General features: G+C 41.8%; 1 protein-coding gene across 1 annotated transcript in view; it reads left to right on the top strand.

The window, feature by feature from the left end:
* The window catches only part of Ush2a (usherin), a 653,036-nt gene that overhangs the window by 361,351 nt on the left and 274,333 nt on the right, over positions 1–17,352 (top strand). The window contains exons 35-36 of the mRNA XM_060365102.1: positions 917–1,068; positions 7,820–7,982. Coding sequence (XP_060221085.1) covers positions 917–1,068; positions 7,820–7,982 — 315 coding nt within the window. The remainder of the gene's footprint in view (positions 1–916; positions 1,069–7,819; positions 7,983–17,352) is intronic.

Raw genomic sequence — 17,352 nt, forward strand, 5'->3', positions numbered from 1 at the left:
TAAATAACGTTTTCCTAGCTGTGTTTTCAGGTTAAAGATATCTCTTCTTTCAAGGGTTGTAAACTATTACTCTGTATTAGATGCTGATTACTTTATTACACTGCATGTGCATGCATTTACCCTGTCAATATTCATTATGTGCCCACTGCATTTGAAGCATGGTTCTGAGCTGTGGAAATAAGCAGGTGAGGAAGAGCCATGGTTTCCTATAGGGTCCCACAGTCTTCTGGGGGAAACCAGGCACAGTAACACCACAGTGGGGCGAATGGTTCAAAGCTGCACTGGGACTGTATTGCTGTATTGTGAGCCAGCTGGGGGTGAGCGTCCAACTACCGCCATGTGACAAGGGGACACTTAGACTGATTCTTGGGACCATATTCAGGAAGAAATTTGGGAAATTAGTCCCACATTTATAACAGCTCTGACGTAACAGTTAGACTCATGTTTCCCAGGGTGCAAGGGAAGTAGGTTTGTAGGGTTGATATTTCTAGTGAACTTGATTGCACTGGCTCGTATGTTCTTTTTCGTAAGAACATTTTGCTTGAATAAATGGAGCCTTTGTATTTGATGGCCCCTCCAATTTCCCCTACTTCTAATAATTTTGTAGAATGTGCATAGCTGCTCTAACCCAGTTGTGAACATAACTGGACAATCTGGGCAGGTTTTAGCTCATGGCTGAGTTCATGTTGGAGAAAATATGTAGTCAAATCACATAGGCTCGGGGGCTTGCTTGCTGTATGACCTTGTGTGACTCACATCCGCTCCATTCCTCAGTTTCTTCATTTGTAAAGGGGGGATAACGATACAACCCCTTCATTAGGCAAGCTGTGAGGGAAGGGTTAAGACATGAGCATGTGCCCACTTAGACTGGCTGGTGTGTTGTGGCCACCCTGAAAGCCTATTTTTGTCTTCCCAGGTGTTATCATAACTTACGGGTTGTATCTAGATGACACTCTAATTCACAATTCTTCAGAACTCAGCTGCCATGCCTATGGATTTGATCCTGGGAGCTTACACACCTTCAGAGTCCAAGCATGTACGGCCAAGGGTTGTGCTCTCGGCCCACTGGTAAGTGTGTGAATTGGTATTCTGGGATGGGTTAGCTGCCGAGTGATGTGAGGGATCAAGGGAGAAGTAAGAGCCTGGGAAGCACGAGGGGAGGTTTTCCTTATATTAAGGTTCATTTAAGAGTTGTTTTTAGTTCAATGTACATTTTAAAGCTGAGCACATATCTGGGGGAAGGAAACATGTATTCTTGAATAAACAATAAGTTGGATGCTTTAATAAACATACATATAATTATGCCTGTTTGATGATAAACAAAAGGTACATGTTTTTCTTCTTAATGATACCCCAGTAACTACATTTGTGATTAAAAAATGAATATTGAAAACTGAAATTCCCACAGTACACCTAGATGGCTGCCCAAAAGGAAGATTAATCAGTTAAAAGATTGAACTTACTTCATCTCTTAGGATAAAGTATTTTTATTTCATGAATCTGCTGTGGCTTTATAAGAATGATATTTAAATTTTTATTACTATCTGCTTTTGATGCCCACATTTTAGAAGCCTATAATGTGTATCTCTGTTTCATTGACAGTTAAAAGCATGAAAAAAGATTATCCTTTGTGTTTCAACATCATTTTCCACGTACAGATACTACTGTATGCCCACCACAGACCAGCATAGCATTCTTCAGTTTGAAAATAATGCACTACACTTTATGCATTTCTCTTGATTAAATAGGTTTAGCTTCACTTAAAAAAAGGAGAGAAATACTCATTAGTTATAGGTATATTTGGCAATGTTTGCTAATTCACTATCATTTTAATGGACTGTCTTTATTGAATAGTATATTATATAAATATTACCACAAAAAAAAAAAAAAAACAGTTCTTTAACTTAATTTGTACTTCTTTTGGATCATACCTCCTGTTCAGAGACTGGTCACTTTCCAAGAAGCTAAAACCACACATTGCTGAGACTGAGCTGGAGTCCTTATTGCTGTCAAGCATTTATAGTACAGACCCTTCTGATGGCTACTTACCCTTAAAAGCTGCAGTGGAAGGTAGCCAGAACTTCTCCACTCAGAGAGAGAAAGAGAGAGAGAAAGATTGAGTGAGGGAAAGAGAGAGAGAGAGAGAGATTGGGAGAGAGACAGAATGGAGACAAAGGAATACTTTCCATGACCTTAGAACTTGCGCTTTTCCCCAGCGTAAACTGATGGATCCACCTCATCTTCAAGCTATTCTAAAAACTTTAAACAAGGGGACACAGTTATCGACCTGTGTCCTGAGCAGATGGCAGGCAACGTTAACCTTAGGAAATCAAATACCACAGGCCCTGATAGGAAGGGAAAGGAGAATTGGGTTGTAAAATCAACTCTGCCAGGTCCCCTCCATTCCAGTCTCCACGCTGACTTGGCGCACACACCACCTCCTTCACTTGCTCCTTTTCTCTCTTTTATTTAGCCCATCCCTAACTAATGATTTCTACATTTTGGAGACAGAAAAAATGCTGTGTTTTTTAAAACGTCTTTTGCAAATTCAATAGGATTGTTACCCATACATGCAAAGCCACACTACTCAGCATGCCCTTAGACAAATGGGCTTCAGTCTTAAGTGTGGCATCACAGACCCACAAATGAATCATAAAATTAAAAAATATATATACAGATTTGGAAAAATGGGGGTTTTAAAAATAAGTCATTTGTGCATCAATTCCACATTCTCACTATTTTGATACAGTAAGAATTTGACGGCTCAACTTATTTTGTTATTACAGCCTGACCAAAGGGAGTGATTTGGAGTGATTAAGACAGAATTGCTCTATTCCCATTTAATTCCCCTGTGGTTTTTTCTGTTATTGTCAATTTAAAGAACATATTTGACTTTTGAAGGATTCGTAATATTAAAAAAAAAAAAAATACCTAAGAGGCTGAAGAGATGACTCGCAGCTTAAGAGCAGAGGTTCTAAACTTGTGGGTCATGACCCTTTTGGGGGTCAAATGACCCTTTCACGGGGGTCTTCTAAAACCATTGGAAAACACACAGATGTTTATGTTATAATTCAAACAGTAGCAGCCAAAAAAAAAATTATGGGCGGGGTCACCACAGCATGAGGAAGTGCATTAAAGGGTCAAAGCCTAGGAAGGTTCAGAACCGCTGATGTAAAGGCAGCTGCTGCTCTTGCAGAGGACCTCAGTTTGATTTCCACAACTTCCTGAGACCCCAGGTCCAGGGAAACCAACATCTTTTGGCTTCTGTGGATTCCTGTATTCACATGACCCCACACAGAAACACACACCAACACATATTGAAACTAATAAAATAAATCTTTCAAGAAAAATAAACATGTCTGGTTTTCTGAAGACTTTAGAAGACACAGGGGAAGCCACTATATGCCCACTATTTCAGGCTCCTGTAAAAGCTCACTTGGTATGGATCCCTGGATTTCCCAACACTGTTTATCTCTGAAAGGTTAGTGTGAAATATTACTTACCTAAGAGTCTTAGGAATAAGAATTTTATTTTATTATGGTTTCATTCAATCTTTATTCTTTTTCTTATTATCATTTATTTCATTTTATTCAATTTGTATCTCCTCCCTCAGCTCCTCCCATTCCTACCCTCCCTCCCTCTTCTCAGTCTATGCCCCTCCCCTAGTCCACTGATAGGGGAGGTCCTCTTCCCATTCTATTTGACCCTAGCCTATCAGGTCTCATCAGGACTGGCTGCATTGTCTTCCTATGTGGCCTGGCAAGGCTATAACCATCCCCCACCCTCCTACCCCCCACACATACCGAGGGGGAGGTGATCAGAGAGCCTGTTAGTGAGTTCATTACAGGGACAGCTCCTGCTCCACTTCCCAGGGACCCCACTTGGATACTGAGTCTATGAGGTACATCTGACCTGGAGTTTTAGGTCATCTCCATGCATTGTCCTTGGATAAGGTATCAGTCTCTGCAGGGTCCCCAGGGCTCAAGGTTGTGTTTTTTTTGTTGTTGTTGTTTTTATTTTTGTTTGTTTGTTTGTTGGTTGGTTTGTTTATTGGCTTTGTTGGTCTCCTTTGGGAGCTCCTGTTCCCTCCAGGTCTTTCTATCTCGCCTTTCTTCCCTTAGAATCCCTGTACTCTGCCCAAAGTTTGGCTAAGCGTCTCAGTCTCTGCTCTGATACCTCAATCAGTAGAGTCTTTCAGAGGCCCTCTGTGGTAGGCTCCTGTCCTGTTCCCTGTCTTCTCCTGCTTCCAATGTTTATTGTGTATGTCCTTCTGAATGAGGATTGAGCATCTTCCCTAGGGTCTCCTTGTTGTTTAGCTTCTTTAGGAGTATAGATTTTAGTATGTTTATCCTATATTATACGGCTAATATCCACTTGTGAGTGAGTATATACCATGTGTGTCTTTCTGCTTCTGGGATATCTCACTCAAGATGATCTTTTCTAGTTCTCACCATATACCTGCAAAATTAAATTTCTGAGTAATATTCCATTGTGTAAATGTGCCAAAATTTCTGTATTCATTCCTCAGTTAAGGGACATTTGGGTTGTTTCTGGATTCTGGCTATTATGAATAGAACTGCTATGAACATGGTTGAGCAAATGTCCTTGTTGTATAGTTGAGCATATTTTGGATATATGCCTAGGAGTGGTGTAGCTGGATCTTGAGGTAGCACTATTCCTGATTTTCTCAGAAAGCACCAGATTGATTTCCAGAGTGGTTGTACAAAGTTACATTCCCACCATTAATGGAGGAGGGTTCCCCCTTCTCCACATCCTCTCCAGCATGTGTTATCATTTGAGTTTTTGATCTTAGCCATTCTGATGGGTGTGAGGTGAAATCTCAGGGTTGTTCTGATTTGCATCTCCCTGAGGACATTTCTTTTAAGTGTTTCTCTGCCATTCGATATTCCTCTATTAAGAATTCTATGTTTAGCTCTGTACCCCATTTTTAAATTGGATTACTTGGTTTGTTGATGTTTAACTTCTTAAGTTCTTAAGAGTTTTATTAAGCCATGGAAGCTCACTTTCCAAGTGGGTTCCCTAGTAATGGGAACAGGGACTGTCTCTGACATGAGTAATGGGAACAGGGGCTGTCTCTGACATGAACTCAGTGGCTGGCTCTTTGATCACCTCCCCCTGAGGGAGAAGCAGCCTTGCCAGTCCACAGAGGAAGACAATACAGCCAGTCCTGATAAGACCTGATAGGCTAGGGTCAGGGGGAAGGGGAGAAGAACCTCCTCTATCAGTGGACTTGGGGAGTGGCATGGGAGGAGATGAGCAAGGGAGGGTAGGATTGGGAGGGGATGAGGGAGAGGGCTACAGCTGGGATACAAAGTGAATAAAGTGTAATTAATAAAAAATAAATACATTTTTAAAAGAATCCTAAATAAACTAGAGTTAAAAAGTTTAAAAAAAGAAATTTTGTTGAATTTTTTTTTGTTTTCACACATATTTGTTCTTAAATTTATTTTTAATTTCAAAGGAACATTTTAGGTTAAAGCTTAGCCAACTTCCACCCTCCCAAAGGCCTTTTTTTTATTAATTTTTAAAGCAACATAGATATTTAAGAAGAAAAAAATTACAGAAACAACAAACAACCAACCAAAAACATCTTCCTTGTCAGAGGTATAGTTGTCAAATTTAGTGTAGAGTAAAAGTCAGAGTGTTTATCCAAACACTGAAGGAAACCTAAGAAAATGTTTATCTTGAATTAACCAAGTATTTGAAGAGAATAATATAATTATCTGGAGTTATCATTAGTTATTCAATTTTTCAGTGTCATTTTGTCTGGAACTCTTCTAAACCCCTTTCTGTACAATGATTGGAATTGCACACATAGACATAGTTAAAGTAGCAGCTTTATTATAAAACATTAAAGTGATTAATTGAGTTTTTCCGACTGGCTTTTTATTGCTTTTTTCTACATAGCTGTTTGTAACTGAATCAAGGTTTGAGCAGAAAGATCAGCCCCCAAGAACCCAGAGCCCTTCTCTGATAAAGAGAAAACACCTGTGACCTCACACTTATTAAAAACTAACACTCAGTCTTTTTCACATTTATTTCATAATTGGAGAAATGTATTCACCTTAACAAATAAAGCCTTCATAATTGAGAATATTTGCCTGCCACAGGAGCTCGTGTTTGATCTTCTTGTGAGGCGTGAATGAGCCTGTTTGTTCTTTGTAAGTGAGGCCAGGGCTAGGAGCATTATCAGTTGACAAAGCGCTGGAACTTCTGATAGCCCAACCTCAGCTCTTGGGCGACAGAGTCAGGGAGATAGATGATGAGTGCACTCCAGTGAGCAAGCCTAGCCTATAGATGGGTTCTCGGCCAGTGAGAGATGCTGTCTAAAACACAAAATGAGTAGCTCTTTCAGAGCAGCACCTCTAGTTACCGTCTGGCCCCTACATACAATGTACATTCACAGGCATTCACCTGTACATACATGTACAAACACACACACACACACACACACACACACACACACTCACACACACACAGAATTAGGTGAAAATTACTTGCATATTCAGTAAACTTCAAAAGGTGAAATATGGACCCCTGAGCTCAATTTACTGAGTTCTAGCCAGCTATGAAAAGATAATAAAAAGACTGTGAGCCCTTTCTACTTTCCTGCCAACAGCTGCATCTTTCTTTGGACACTTGGTCATTGTACTCATGTAAAGCTATTGGGCCATTTCTTATCCTTGTCCAATTCAAGGCTCACTTTCCTGTCAGAGTCCTTCTTTTGAAGTGAGTAGTTTCCACATAAGCAGGTCAGCAGCACGCCACCTTCTCCCGTGACTATTTCTTGGTGAGATTGGGTATGGCCCACTCATTTCTTGATGCCAGCACGATGCTGTCACTGCAAAATGCAGCTTCACTCCACAGGGAGCAAAGGCAGCTTATTCTGAGCTAACTGTGAATGAGTGTGACCCAACACTGGATTCTGGTTGCCCTGGGTGACATGTTAAATGTAGAAATGGTTTCATGAACATTTTGCGGCCACAGAACTAAAGAATATATAAGTTACGTAAGTAGGCAGTGAGTCCATGCCCCCATCACATACGTTGGTGGGAATGTTAGGCAGGCAGGCTACAGAGAAGTCAGGGTCGTTGTTGTGGAGCCTGATGGCATCCTTGGCTTTTGGATGTGTGGAGGCCATTTGTCTGCACAAAGTTCATCCCAAAGATGTTAGGCTCTGGATTTGCAGCCTCCCAACACCTGAGACACACAAGAGGCCCTTGTCAGTCATTTGGGCTTGTGAGCATAGATATAGCTTCCTCAGGGAACCCCAGCCGGAGGTGCCATCTTTTCCTACAAGAGAGGAACACAGCTCAGAGCGCACACCAGAGGAAGAGGGAGAGGGAGAAAAGAAAAGAGAGGAAAGCAGAGAGGAGGGGAGAGGAGTAGCGAGAAGAAGGAGGGGAGAGAAGGCTTCAGGTGGCTTTTTCACAAACCAAGAGCCTAGCCTTCCATAGGAAATCGGCCTTAGGATAACAGACAGCATGTATCTCTTTCTTTACAATCACTTAGGAATTGTTAAGCAGCTCTGAGCAGTCTGTAGCTGTGCCCAGCTGTGGGCGGTGAGCCAGTCAACATCCCCGGGAAACCACAAGCCGCTGTCTTGGTCAGGAAATGGAGGTCTAAGATTTCCCAACAAGGTGTGCTTTGATCCCGCTGACAAAGGCTGTATTCGGACTAGATGTTAATGTCACAATGGTTTGCTTCACAGCAAGAAGATTCTTTGAAGAAATATGCTCAAACCAAAGCATGCACTTACTTTATTTGCAAACAAAATAAATCCTTTTTCTACTCACAGGTAGAAAATCAGACTCTAGAAGTCCCTCCTGAAGGCATGCTCAACGTGTTTGTGAAAACAGAGGGATCCCGGGAAGCCTATGTGAGGTGGGAAGCGCCTCCTCACCCTAACGGGCGCTTAACCTACTCAGTCCTTCTTACCGGAAGTTTTTATGCAGATCAAGGTAAATGGCCTGTAGTTCTTATGCCTTCAAAAGAAAAGGAACTACCGTGAAAGAGAGAGAGAGAGAGAGAGAGAGAGAGAGAGAGAGAGAGAGAGAGAGAGTGTGTACGTACATGGTTTCTCTTCTATCATATTGAAAGAATTGCTCAGTTTTTTCACTCCTTGTTAGCCTCTGACTTTCCAACTTACAAGTTAAATGTAATCAAGGTATGGCAACGTGGCTGGGACTGACGTGATCTGTGGTTTCAGGGGCCTCTGGGGTACTGAGTTGGATCTCTAGCAGAGGAGAGTGCTCCTGTGTGCCTTCCCTGCCTGAAACACAGCTCCAGCCTAAAATACTGTTTGTGCAAAGGCTTCAGCTGTGATTTTTCACTCCATCCCAAGGAAGTTATTTCCGATTGCCATTTTTATAATTTGGGTATGGCAGCTACTAAATTGAAAAAGGGGTTGGACTTTTGGGGTTCCTTGAAAATATCATCAGGGTTCTCCATTTCAGTACGTCGGGTTCAGTTAGCATGACTCGTGCTGTAAGCATGGCCTACCAGAGAAGAGCGGCGGGATGTGTCTTACTAGAAATTTTAAGTTATGTTTTTAGTAACCATTTCCTTTATCAGCCTTTTCCCAAGGAAATCATACTAATTTTAAACAGGAGGCCTTTAGAATTTTTTTCAAATTGGTAGCAAATAGGCAAAGCAATAGCAGGAATAGTTGCACACTCCAGCTAAAAAAAAAAAAAAAAAAAAAAACGTACCTTCCAGATTGTCATTTGTTTGCTTCTGCCTTCTGTCTACTTGTAAGACTTAATTGCATCCCCCAAATGTATAAAAGCACAAAGAGAAAGAAAAGTGGACTTTGTAAGGCGCTGAGGGGAGTATTCCTCAACTTCCACAGTGTCTACAGCGACTAACCAAACACGCAGTGAACAGAGTCTGAGTCAGAGGCTAGGCTGATCCCCTTAAAGATTGGCGTGTCCCTTTTTTATGCAATCAGGGCTTTGATGTATTCTGCTGTGAAGCACTCGTAAGATTATGAGGTGAAGGAGTGATGATCGATTTGAGAAAAGAAGTAACATTTAGGCCGGACCCATGACAGCCCAGCTATTTCCGCCAAGGCAGCTGGGTGAATAATGCAAAAGCCATGTTCCCCCTCGCGTTTAATCTTGCATTGTTTTTGCAGAGAACATTTCTGCTTGCCTTCTAAGTCCTGTCATCTTTGGTTGTCATCCCGTCCCTCAAACCATCAAAACGGTATTAAATGTTGCAAAGCTGGGCAGCGAGAGAACTTTCAAAAGTCAGAATCCATTTGCTAAGCAGCCCTTGTAGAAAATGTATTCTGTCCTCGGCAGAATTTTCCTTCACTTCTTTCCACTGAGAAGTTTACTGATTTCTCCCAGTGGAATCTGCTGGAATTTATCGGTTCATGGTTGGCAGTCACAGATTAAGGTAAATGTCGATCCGTAATGACCCTCTACATGTTAGCATTTCAGTAAAGCTGGGCTTTTATGTCAAAGATATCGGAGAGGGAGCTATTACACATGACAGGGGTGATCAAGGGACTCCAGACCAAGGCAAGCATTATTAAATATTGACTAGTTCCGTGATTTATGTAGAGCTGGAGGAAAAAAGTGACTTTTTAACCATTATATATTCTTCAGCAACGAAAACCAGCCATTTATCTCCTGCCGGTAGTGAAGGACAGAGTGCCTGCATATTTTAGTGGCGGGAAAACCTAGTCTTATAAATGAGATGAACTCCTCCGTGATAACATTTCAGCTTGTTAATTGCCAAAAGCAAAACAGACAAATTGGAAGCAATTACAAGGCATGACTTAGAGAGTCCTGGGGTGTGCCTGTGACTCGGGGTTGGAGGGCCAAGGTGGCAAGTGGAGGGAGCATCTTGGAGACAGCCCAGCAACCGTCTTTTCTCACTTCTTGTCACTGGAAGACTCCCGTCCAATGTCAAGTACAGGGATTGTGACATCTTGTCCCGTTGGCTATCGGCAGCCAGCTGGCATTTACGCTGAAGATAGAGAGGTCTATGTGGCTCTTCAAGAAAGGAATTAAACGTTAATTCATCAAAGTTATAAAAGAGATCGCCTGCTTCCCAGAGTTAGACAAGGCTTACTGAATTGTCAGACGGCTAATTGGTTATTTCCTTGACATGATGAACAACTGTGATGGCTGCTGAAGAAGAGTTAGTGGTTAGGAGTCCCAAGACAGGAAGGAACAGGTGCCTGCACCGGGGCCATTATTTTTCAAGCCAGGACAGCCAGCTATCTGAGCACCCACCCAGGAACCTTGCTCCCTGCGGCAACTCCGGTGCCAAGCCAAAAACTTTACAAAGTCAGAGCCACATTTTCTAACTAGTTAGGCGGCATGTATCGGACGATTTTCTTTTCCTAAAAATTATCCTTTCATCAGATGTTATTTTCTCATGAGTCAAAATTTAAAAGACAAAAATGAAAAGCAGCCAATGCTTCCAATCTGTTCTTGAGTCTTGGAGGAAACTGGAGTATGTGGTGTCTCTCATCCACCTGTCTGACTGTCTCTCCATCTACCTATCATCCCTGTCTTTATCTACATGTATTCCTCCATATGAGACTATATTTCTTCTTCCCACACATACAGCTTCTCACACAAACGATACCAAGCTGTGTGTTTGGCCATCAGTCGTTTTGTCTAAATTTTGTCTAAATCAATCATTTCAGCAATGTTGCAAAGAGAATTCATTAAGAACCTGTTTTTGCACATACTCGGTGTGTTCATGCGCCTTTGTTATCTAACTGGTTCCCTATTAATAGACATTTGGCTAAGTCTTTGGTTATATAAATAATGATGCAATGGATTAATATCCCAATTTATACCTCTACAGGTATATTAATTAGTGAGATGAATTCCTTAAAACGCATTGCCTGGTGGGAGAAATAGTGGGAGAAAAGAGCAAAATGAAAAAAAAAAAGTTATAATAAAAGCGTATTGCCTGGCTAAAGAAAATGCACGGTAAGTGTGTCAGGGACTTCAGATTTCACTGCACAGCTTAGGAAAGCGTGGGCCTGCCACACATCTGATCAGCATCTTGCCACACTGACCTTTGCCAGCCCTGCTACAGAAAACAGCACCTGGCAGCACCCGAACCTGCTTTTCTCTTGTCCCTACTTGGTGGGAAGAAATGTTCGTATGTAAAGCATTTGGAAAGGAATTCTTCTGGGAATTTCTTCTTTGCCAGTCTTTGTCACCTCGCCTTCCTGAGCTGTAGGATCTCCTAAGATATTAGGAAAGCCTGCTCTAAACGCTGCAGGTTTTCCCCTTGGTGTCTTCCCTAGCACTTACAAGCATTCCCTCAAAACTGTCTACGCTCAGTCCGCTTGGAGTCTGGACTAATTGGGCACATAGTGCCCAGTTCAAACACTGAGCACCCCTTTGTTTCAAAAGTCATTCTTCAGTAATCCACCCTGTCCCCCAGTGGATGAAGCGCCCACCCTCTCCACCTTTGCTGTAAGCTCTTGCGGGCAGAGCTGCACTTGAATCTATGTTTCCAGCTTTTATTTCTTAGGGTCAGTGTTTCTTTCGTGGAATTTTCTTTCTTATATTCTTTTAGACAGTGTCTCTCTATAATGTCCCAGCTCCCTGGAGAGTTTCTGGTGCTGTTTTTATGAGGGGGGAGCACTGATGTGTTGTCAGCAGGCACAGTTACACCTTTGTGGTGCTGGGTTTTTTAATAAATGATAGGATGACATTGTCTGTTGGCCCTCTAGTTCTCATTTTCTTCAATAGACATGTATAGTTTCCCTGTTTATTTTCCCATATTTTGTAACTAAGTATAGTTTTATTTATCTGTAAATTGTGGCACATGCACTCAAATGTTAAGGTCACTCAGTAAGCAACCTTAAAAAGCGACTCTTAAGAAAATGGCTTGCAGTCTTCGCTCTCAAGTCAGTATCCTCTGGACCCCATTCTGTACCAGCATGAACCTGTATCCACCTGGTAATGAGCGCCCGTCTCATGCCTGCATACACATAACTGCAGTGTTTGCTGCAAGCATTTGCTGTCAGAGGAATATCGCTAAGTAGAAAATGCCTGTTAAGTTAGACTTTTAACTAATTTTTAACAAGGTCTATAAAACAGCACCAAAACATGGACCCAGAGGATGCCTGCAAACAGGTGAGATGAGACAGGTATATACTAGCCAGTCTATTCTCAAGCCTGTGAGGCAAGAACTGAGGTGCTGGGATGACAAACAGAACAGAATTAATTAGGGAAAGATGTGAGGGAAAGCTGGACTTCCCCCATCTCTTAAATTACAGACTTGCATATGAAAACATAGTAAAAGAATAACCGAGAAGCACAAATAACTATGAGTTGCAAAATTGGGTGCTTCTTCTGGGCTGGGAAATGGAAAACTCCACTTCCTGCCATCTGAACTAAGATTTAGCACTTAGTACTTGGAAATGCCTCTGCTTTGCCTCATCCATGCAATTCAAGGACCATACAATGGAAGTTCGTTTTCCTAGGGTGAGTAGGTGCCATTCATTGGCCTGCAGTTAGTGCTCCATCAAGGGCTCTTGGGACTGAGTCCCTCACCTCACAACCCACAGTTCAGTAGGAAAACCCTCAGTGTTTGTTGCTGTCTCCTCCATATGTATTCATTAATGTTTTCATTCTAAGTCCATAATAGCTTCTCACTTATTTAATTTGTGCTATTTTTAAATGAGAAGAATGTGTGAATTCAATAAAAACTACAATAAGTTATAACAAGTAACAGAAACTTGCCTCACATGAACCTGGCTTCAAAATCACAAATGATAATTTATTTAACCATATATATGAAAACCATCTGTGCCAAGAATTTCAATAGACGTTATCAGTATTGTAGAGTTTCCAAACATGTGCAACTGAAATATTATAAAACTATCCAGTTACCAAGATAGGAAATAAAGGGGAACTGCATGAAGAGAAAAAGGAAAGGGCTGGATTCCTTCAGGACATTTTTCCAGTGCCAGCCTTCTGCCACCAGCAGGCTTTCTCTGAGTCCTCCTAGAAATCCTATTTTTAGTAGACAATGCTATGTCTTAGCTGCACATCCTGCTCTTTTCCCCAGCTGTGATTGGGGAGTCTTGTGTGAATTGTTTAGTTCTTCATTATTCTTCCCATGAATGGACTGGGAAGTGATCTTCTGCAGTGGAGGAGCCGGCATATTGTTTTGTGTCTGAGATATACTAATTGCTGAGTCCTTTTGTGCAGGGTGGCTCAGGCTTCATCTTCAAATGCTCCTTTCTTTAAATCCCCTATTTGGTGTTGTAGCATAGAAAAAAAGACAGGAATTTGAGAAAGAGGTTGTGGATTATTGAGAAAATAGAAAGAGTCTGAATGGAAATGGTCTTGCAGCATCTCAGAGGGAAATGCTTTTAGTGTTAAAGCAGATTGACAATCTTGTATTGTTATAACCAGGACTTTGTGATTTCTGGAATTTCCGCTTCCAGGGTAGAGACAGTTACAACACATGGGCTTTGTGTGATGATTCCCCCTTTAAGAGGAAGGAGTCTCTCCAAAGAACAGAGGGGAGAAGCAGTAGGAAACAGCAAGGAGGAAGAAGAAAAGAATGAGTTTGAAATTAGTCTTAACTGCGTGTTTGCCCGGCTCAGAAGAACTGACACCCATCATACAAAAACAAACAAGAAAACACTAATTTAAAAGATTGTTTTTAAAAGGACAAGTTGGGATTTTAAAAGAACAGAGGCATTATTTTTGTGTGGTGATATTTAGGGATGGTTTATATTCCTGTGTTTCCCTTTTTATGAACTAAGATTATTAATTTTCTACGATAGAAAACTCTTGTTTGTGGAAAACTAAATAGAAATCTGGGGAGGACACATCATTCTAATGGAGAATAATTTGGAATCATCATGGGGAATCAGGCTGGAAGAGATGGGGTGGGTGACACAGCCCTAAGGAGGGTGAAATAGGAATGGAGAGACCTGTTTCAGCAGGAAAACATGTCAGGTACCTCTAACTCTGTTCAGCATTCTCTGCCTCCCACAATTTGCCTGTGAGTCTTTCCCCAGTGGTCACCAACAAAAACCAAAGCACAATGTGGCAAAATTCATCTAGATAAGAGTGTTCAGAAGAAGGGTGAGTCATTGCGTCCCAGGGGAAAGATGGCGTGGAGAAGTCCTGAGGATGGGCAGTCTGGCTATTTGTGGTGATTTGATGCATAGTGAGAAACTTGGTTTTCACAGCCTACAGAACCTCTGGAAGGTGATGGTTGCTTTCATGTTAATGGATCTTGCCTCCCTCAGAAGACAAAGGAGGGGCACATAAAGGCTCTGTTCTCTCCTCTCCATTTCATCTCCAGGAGACATGCGTGCCTGTGTGCTCCAGCTGCACCCCTTCAAATCCTCCCACCCCAGTGAACTGCCTAGAAGTTGCCAGCCGCCAGAAAGGGCGTGTAACTATTCAAATGCTGCAGATCTCAACAAGACTGGAAGTTGCAGTGTCTGGGTCAAGGTTACCCAGAGAAATCCAGGGATTTTGCTAGTCATCTCCTTTTCCCAATACCTACTCTCCCTCTCTCCCCACAGCAAGAAACTGTTTTATCAAAATTACAAGCCGAAAGGAGATATGAGAGCATTTGTTTTCCTGGGAAGGTAAAGGAAAATGTTCCCTGGAAATGCCTATCAGTTGCAAGGAGACTGCAGGAAGGCTGGGCTGTTCAGAAAGGGGCTGCTTTGTTTTATCGTCCCTGGGGCCTGTTTCTCAGTGTGGAAGGAGCTGTGTATTTTCCGATTCCTGCTGGCAAGCCATGCAGTGTATCTGACACGCTGCCCCCTGGGAGGGACTCCGGTGGGGGAATTGTTCCGGGATGCAGGACAGCTCGTAACTCGGAATCAGAATCCCGTTGGAGAACTTCGTAGCTGTGTGCCAGTCAGTAGGAAGATGAAAGAGGCCACTTCTTTTCAAGCAATTTTAATTCATTTCCCCGTAATGAGCTGGAAGGGAGGGCAGCCAGACTGAACGTAAGTAAGATGCTGTGGAATGGATTTTCCAGGGTGGAAGGAAACGGGAGCTGAGGTAAAGGAGTACAGTGTCAGTCTGGCCTCTGTTGCTGCCACTACTACCAAAGCTTGACCTGGTTCTTGTCAGTCTCTTCTTAGGGCCATTTGTCTTGACTCCAGGATCCATACTTTGAGAACATAAGGTGCAGGAATATACATCCCTCTGCAAGGTTTTACAGCAAAAATCCAGTGTGTAAATACTAACATTCAAGGAAAGAATAAGGCAGCCATGACAGTCCCTTACGCTACTCCTCATCAAGGGCTGACAAAGTGCCAGGTGCCATGCTATAGACCCATTTATGGAAGACTGGACAGTTTCTTCTGGAGACAGAAAAGAGAGTAAATACGAGCTGTAGTAGGGGATTCGTTAGGTTGGAGACAACGGGACAACAGTCTCCAACTTTTTTTCTTGGCCATTTTAGATGTTTTAAAATCATACAAGACATTAATAACATAGTCATACAGCTAGTATTAATTTGGGAAACAATGTGTCATGCAGAGCCAAAAGAGGAAGAAAAGGGAAAGTTATAGTTATTACAACATTTTTGGTGCATTTCTGGAAATAACAAAAATCTAAATATGAACATAAAATATTGTTAAGGGCACCTTTTCTGGCTTGTCAATAATTGGAATATTATTCACAAGGTTAAGATCCATGTCATTTTAAATTTTAGGTCAGAGAATGTATTTTTAGAGCATATATTGACATTTCTGATTCTACATCATGCCATGGCCAGGAAAGCTATAGAAATGTATTATTGGGACAGATCCTTCGACAAGAATAAAGTTAAGCAATAATTTATCAAACTTGTTTTTGAATCCATCTCCTCTCCATCCTTATGCAGCAGTTTATTGGATTTGTGTCTGATACCTAGTTGGCTGTTTTCCCGACATAATGAATGAGTGCACCTGAGCTACTGTGTCTATTGAGGCAACTACATGTGTTTGTATGCAAATAGGTACCATGAGCCACACCCAAAGTCAGAGAACTCAGCCCACAGATGCTCCTGAGGGCGAGCGGCCAGTCCCACGTTCTTGTTTGGAGCTCTGTGTGGCGTCCGCATAGAGGAGCGTGCCCATCCTAACTCTCCAGAGACACTCAGCCAGTCAGTCACACAACCCTGACCAGTAACGTGCCTTTGACCTAGGAAGATTTTTTACATAATTGAAAAAGTAAAACCCCTCTTTTTTCTTAAGAGAGAGAGACTTAAAGCCTTCAGCAACACTCAAGCCCTGGTTGGGGAATTTCACTTGTGGCAGTCAGCCAAAAGTGATGTGCTTGTACCTGTGCTGGCCCCACCACACATTTGTCTGAGGAAGGTGCACTTATTGTCTTATGGCAAGTACTGAGCACCTGTTGAATAAAGAACAACATGAGCGTCAGCTTACAGATATTTATTTGTGAAAGAGAGTGATCCCGTGATTTCTGAGTGAGACGTTCTCCAGTAAATACCTGGCATAAATGTTGCCAATAAATTGATTTCAGAATGAAGTTGGAGAATTATTCATACGGGAAAAAAACTCTACAGAGCATCTTTATCTACGTTCTATAAAGCATTCCTCCTAGGACATAGGATCCCTTCTCTCCTCTCCAAATTTATGTGGGTTTTAGGAACAGACATGTTTGGATGGTCAAGGGCTTTCCTTTCATCTGTGGACCCGTGAGAACCAAGGATCTTGTTCTCAGAGTCACACAAGATCCCTCAATCCTGACACTGAGAATAGCTCACTTAGAAACAACATTTCCCAACTGTGTGTTCTTAATTAGTTATTGTGCTAAACCATCAGTGACACAGAATCTAAGAGTTTTATGGAATTATTTAAGACAAATCAGTTTTGAATACCTTTCCGAAATTTGGGTTTTTAATTTGTGAACATTTCTGAAAAAAAAAAGTTATATTTTTTCCAATCATTTAATTTTAGAGAGATATCCAGCGAACTTTTATACCTGAAGATGAGTAATTTGGAAACACAGAGTCAAATTCAAATATTTGTCCATACAACAATTGGCATCTATCTTGTCCCATGAAGCTGGAGGAAAGATGACATAGCTGCATGTGCAGTCCCTGCAGAGAGGGCACCACATGCTACGGGAAAGATGAAAGTGAGCCAAACAACCAGGCAGATTACAGAGCTGCAAACCTGGGGATAGTTAAGCCAAAATCGTTTATCACTAATGTGTCGCAGAATAAAGAACTTAACATACACTGAGGATCAGGAAAGGTCATCAGCCAATGATATTTAAAGTAATTGAAATGTATGAATAAGGGCTGGCCTGGAAGAAGATCCTAGAAGAAATGCATATGAGCAAGAGTATGGGG

This window comes from Meriones unguiculatus, chromosome 11, assembly GCF_030254825.1.
Source record: "Meriones unguiculatus strain TT.TT164.6M chromosome 11, Bangor_MerUng_6.1, whole genome shotgun sequence".
Lineage (NCBI taxonomy): Eukaryota > Metazoa > Chordata > Mammalia > Rodentia > Muridae > Meriones > Meriones unguiculatus.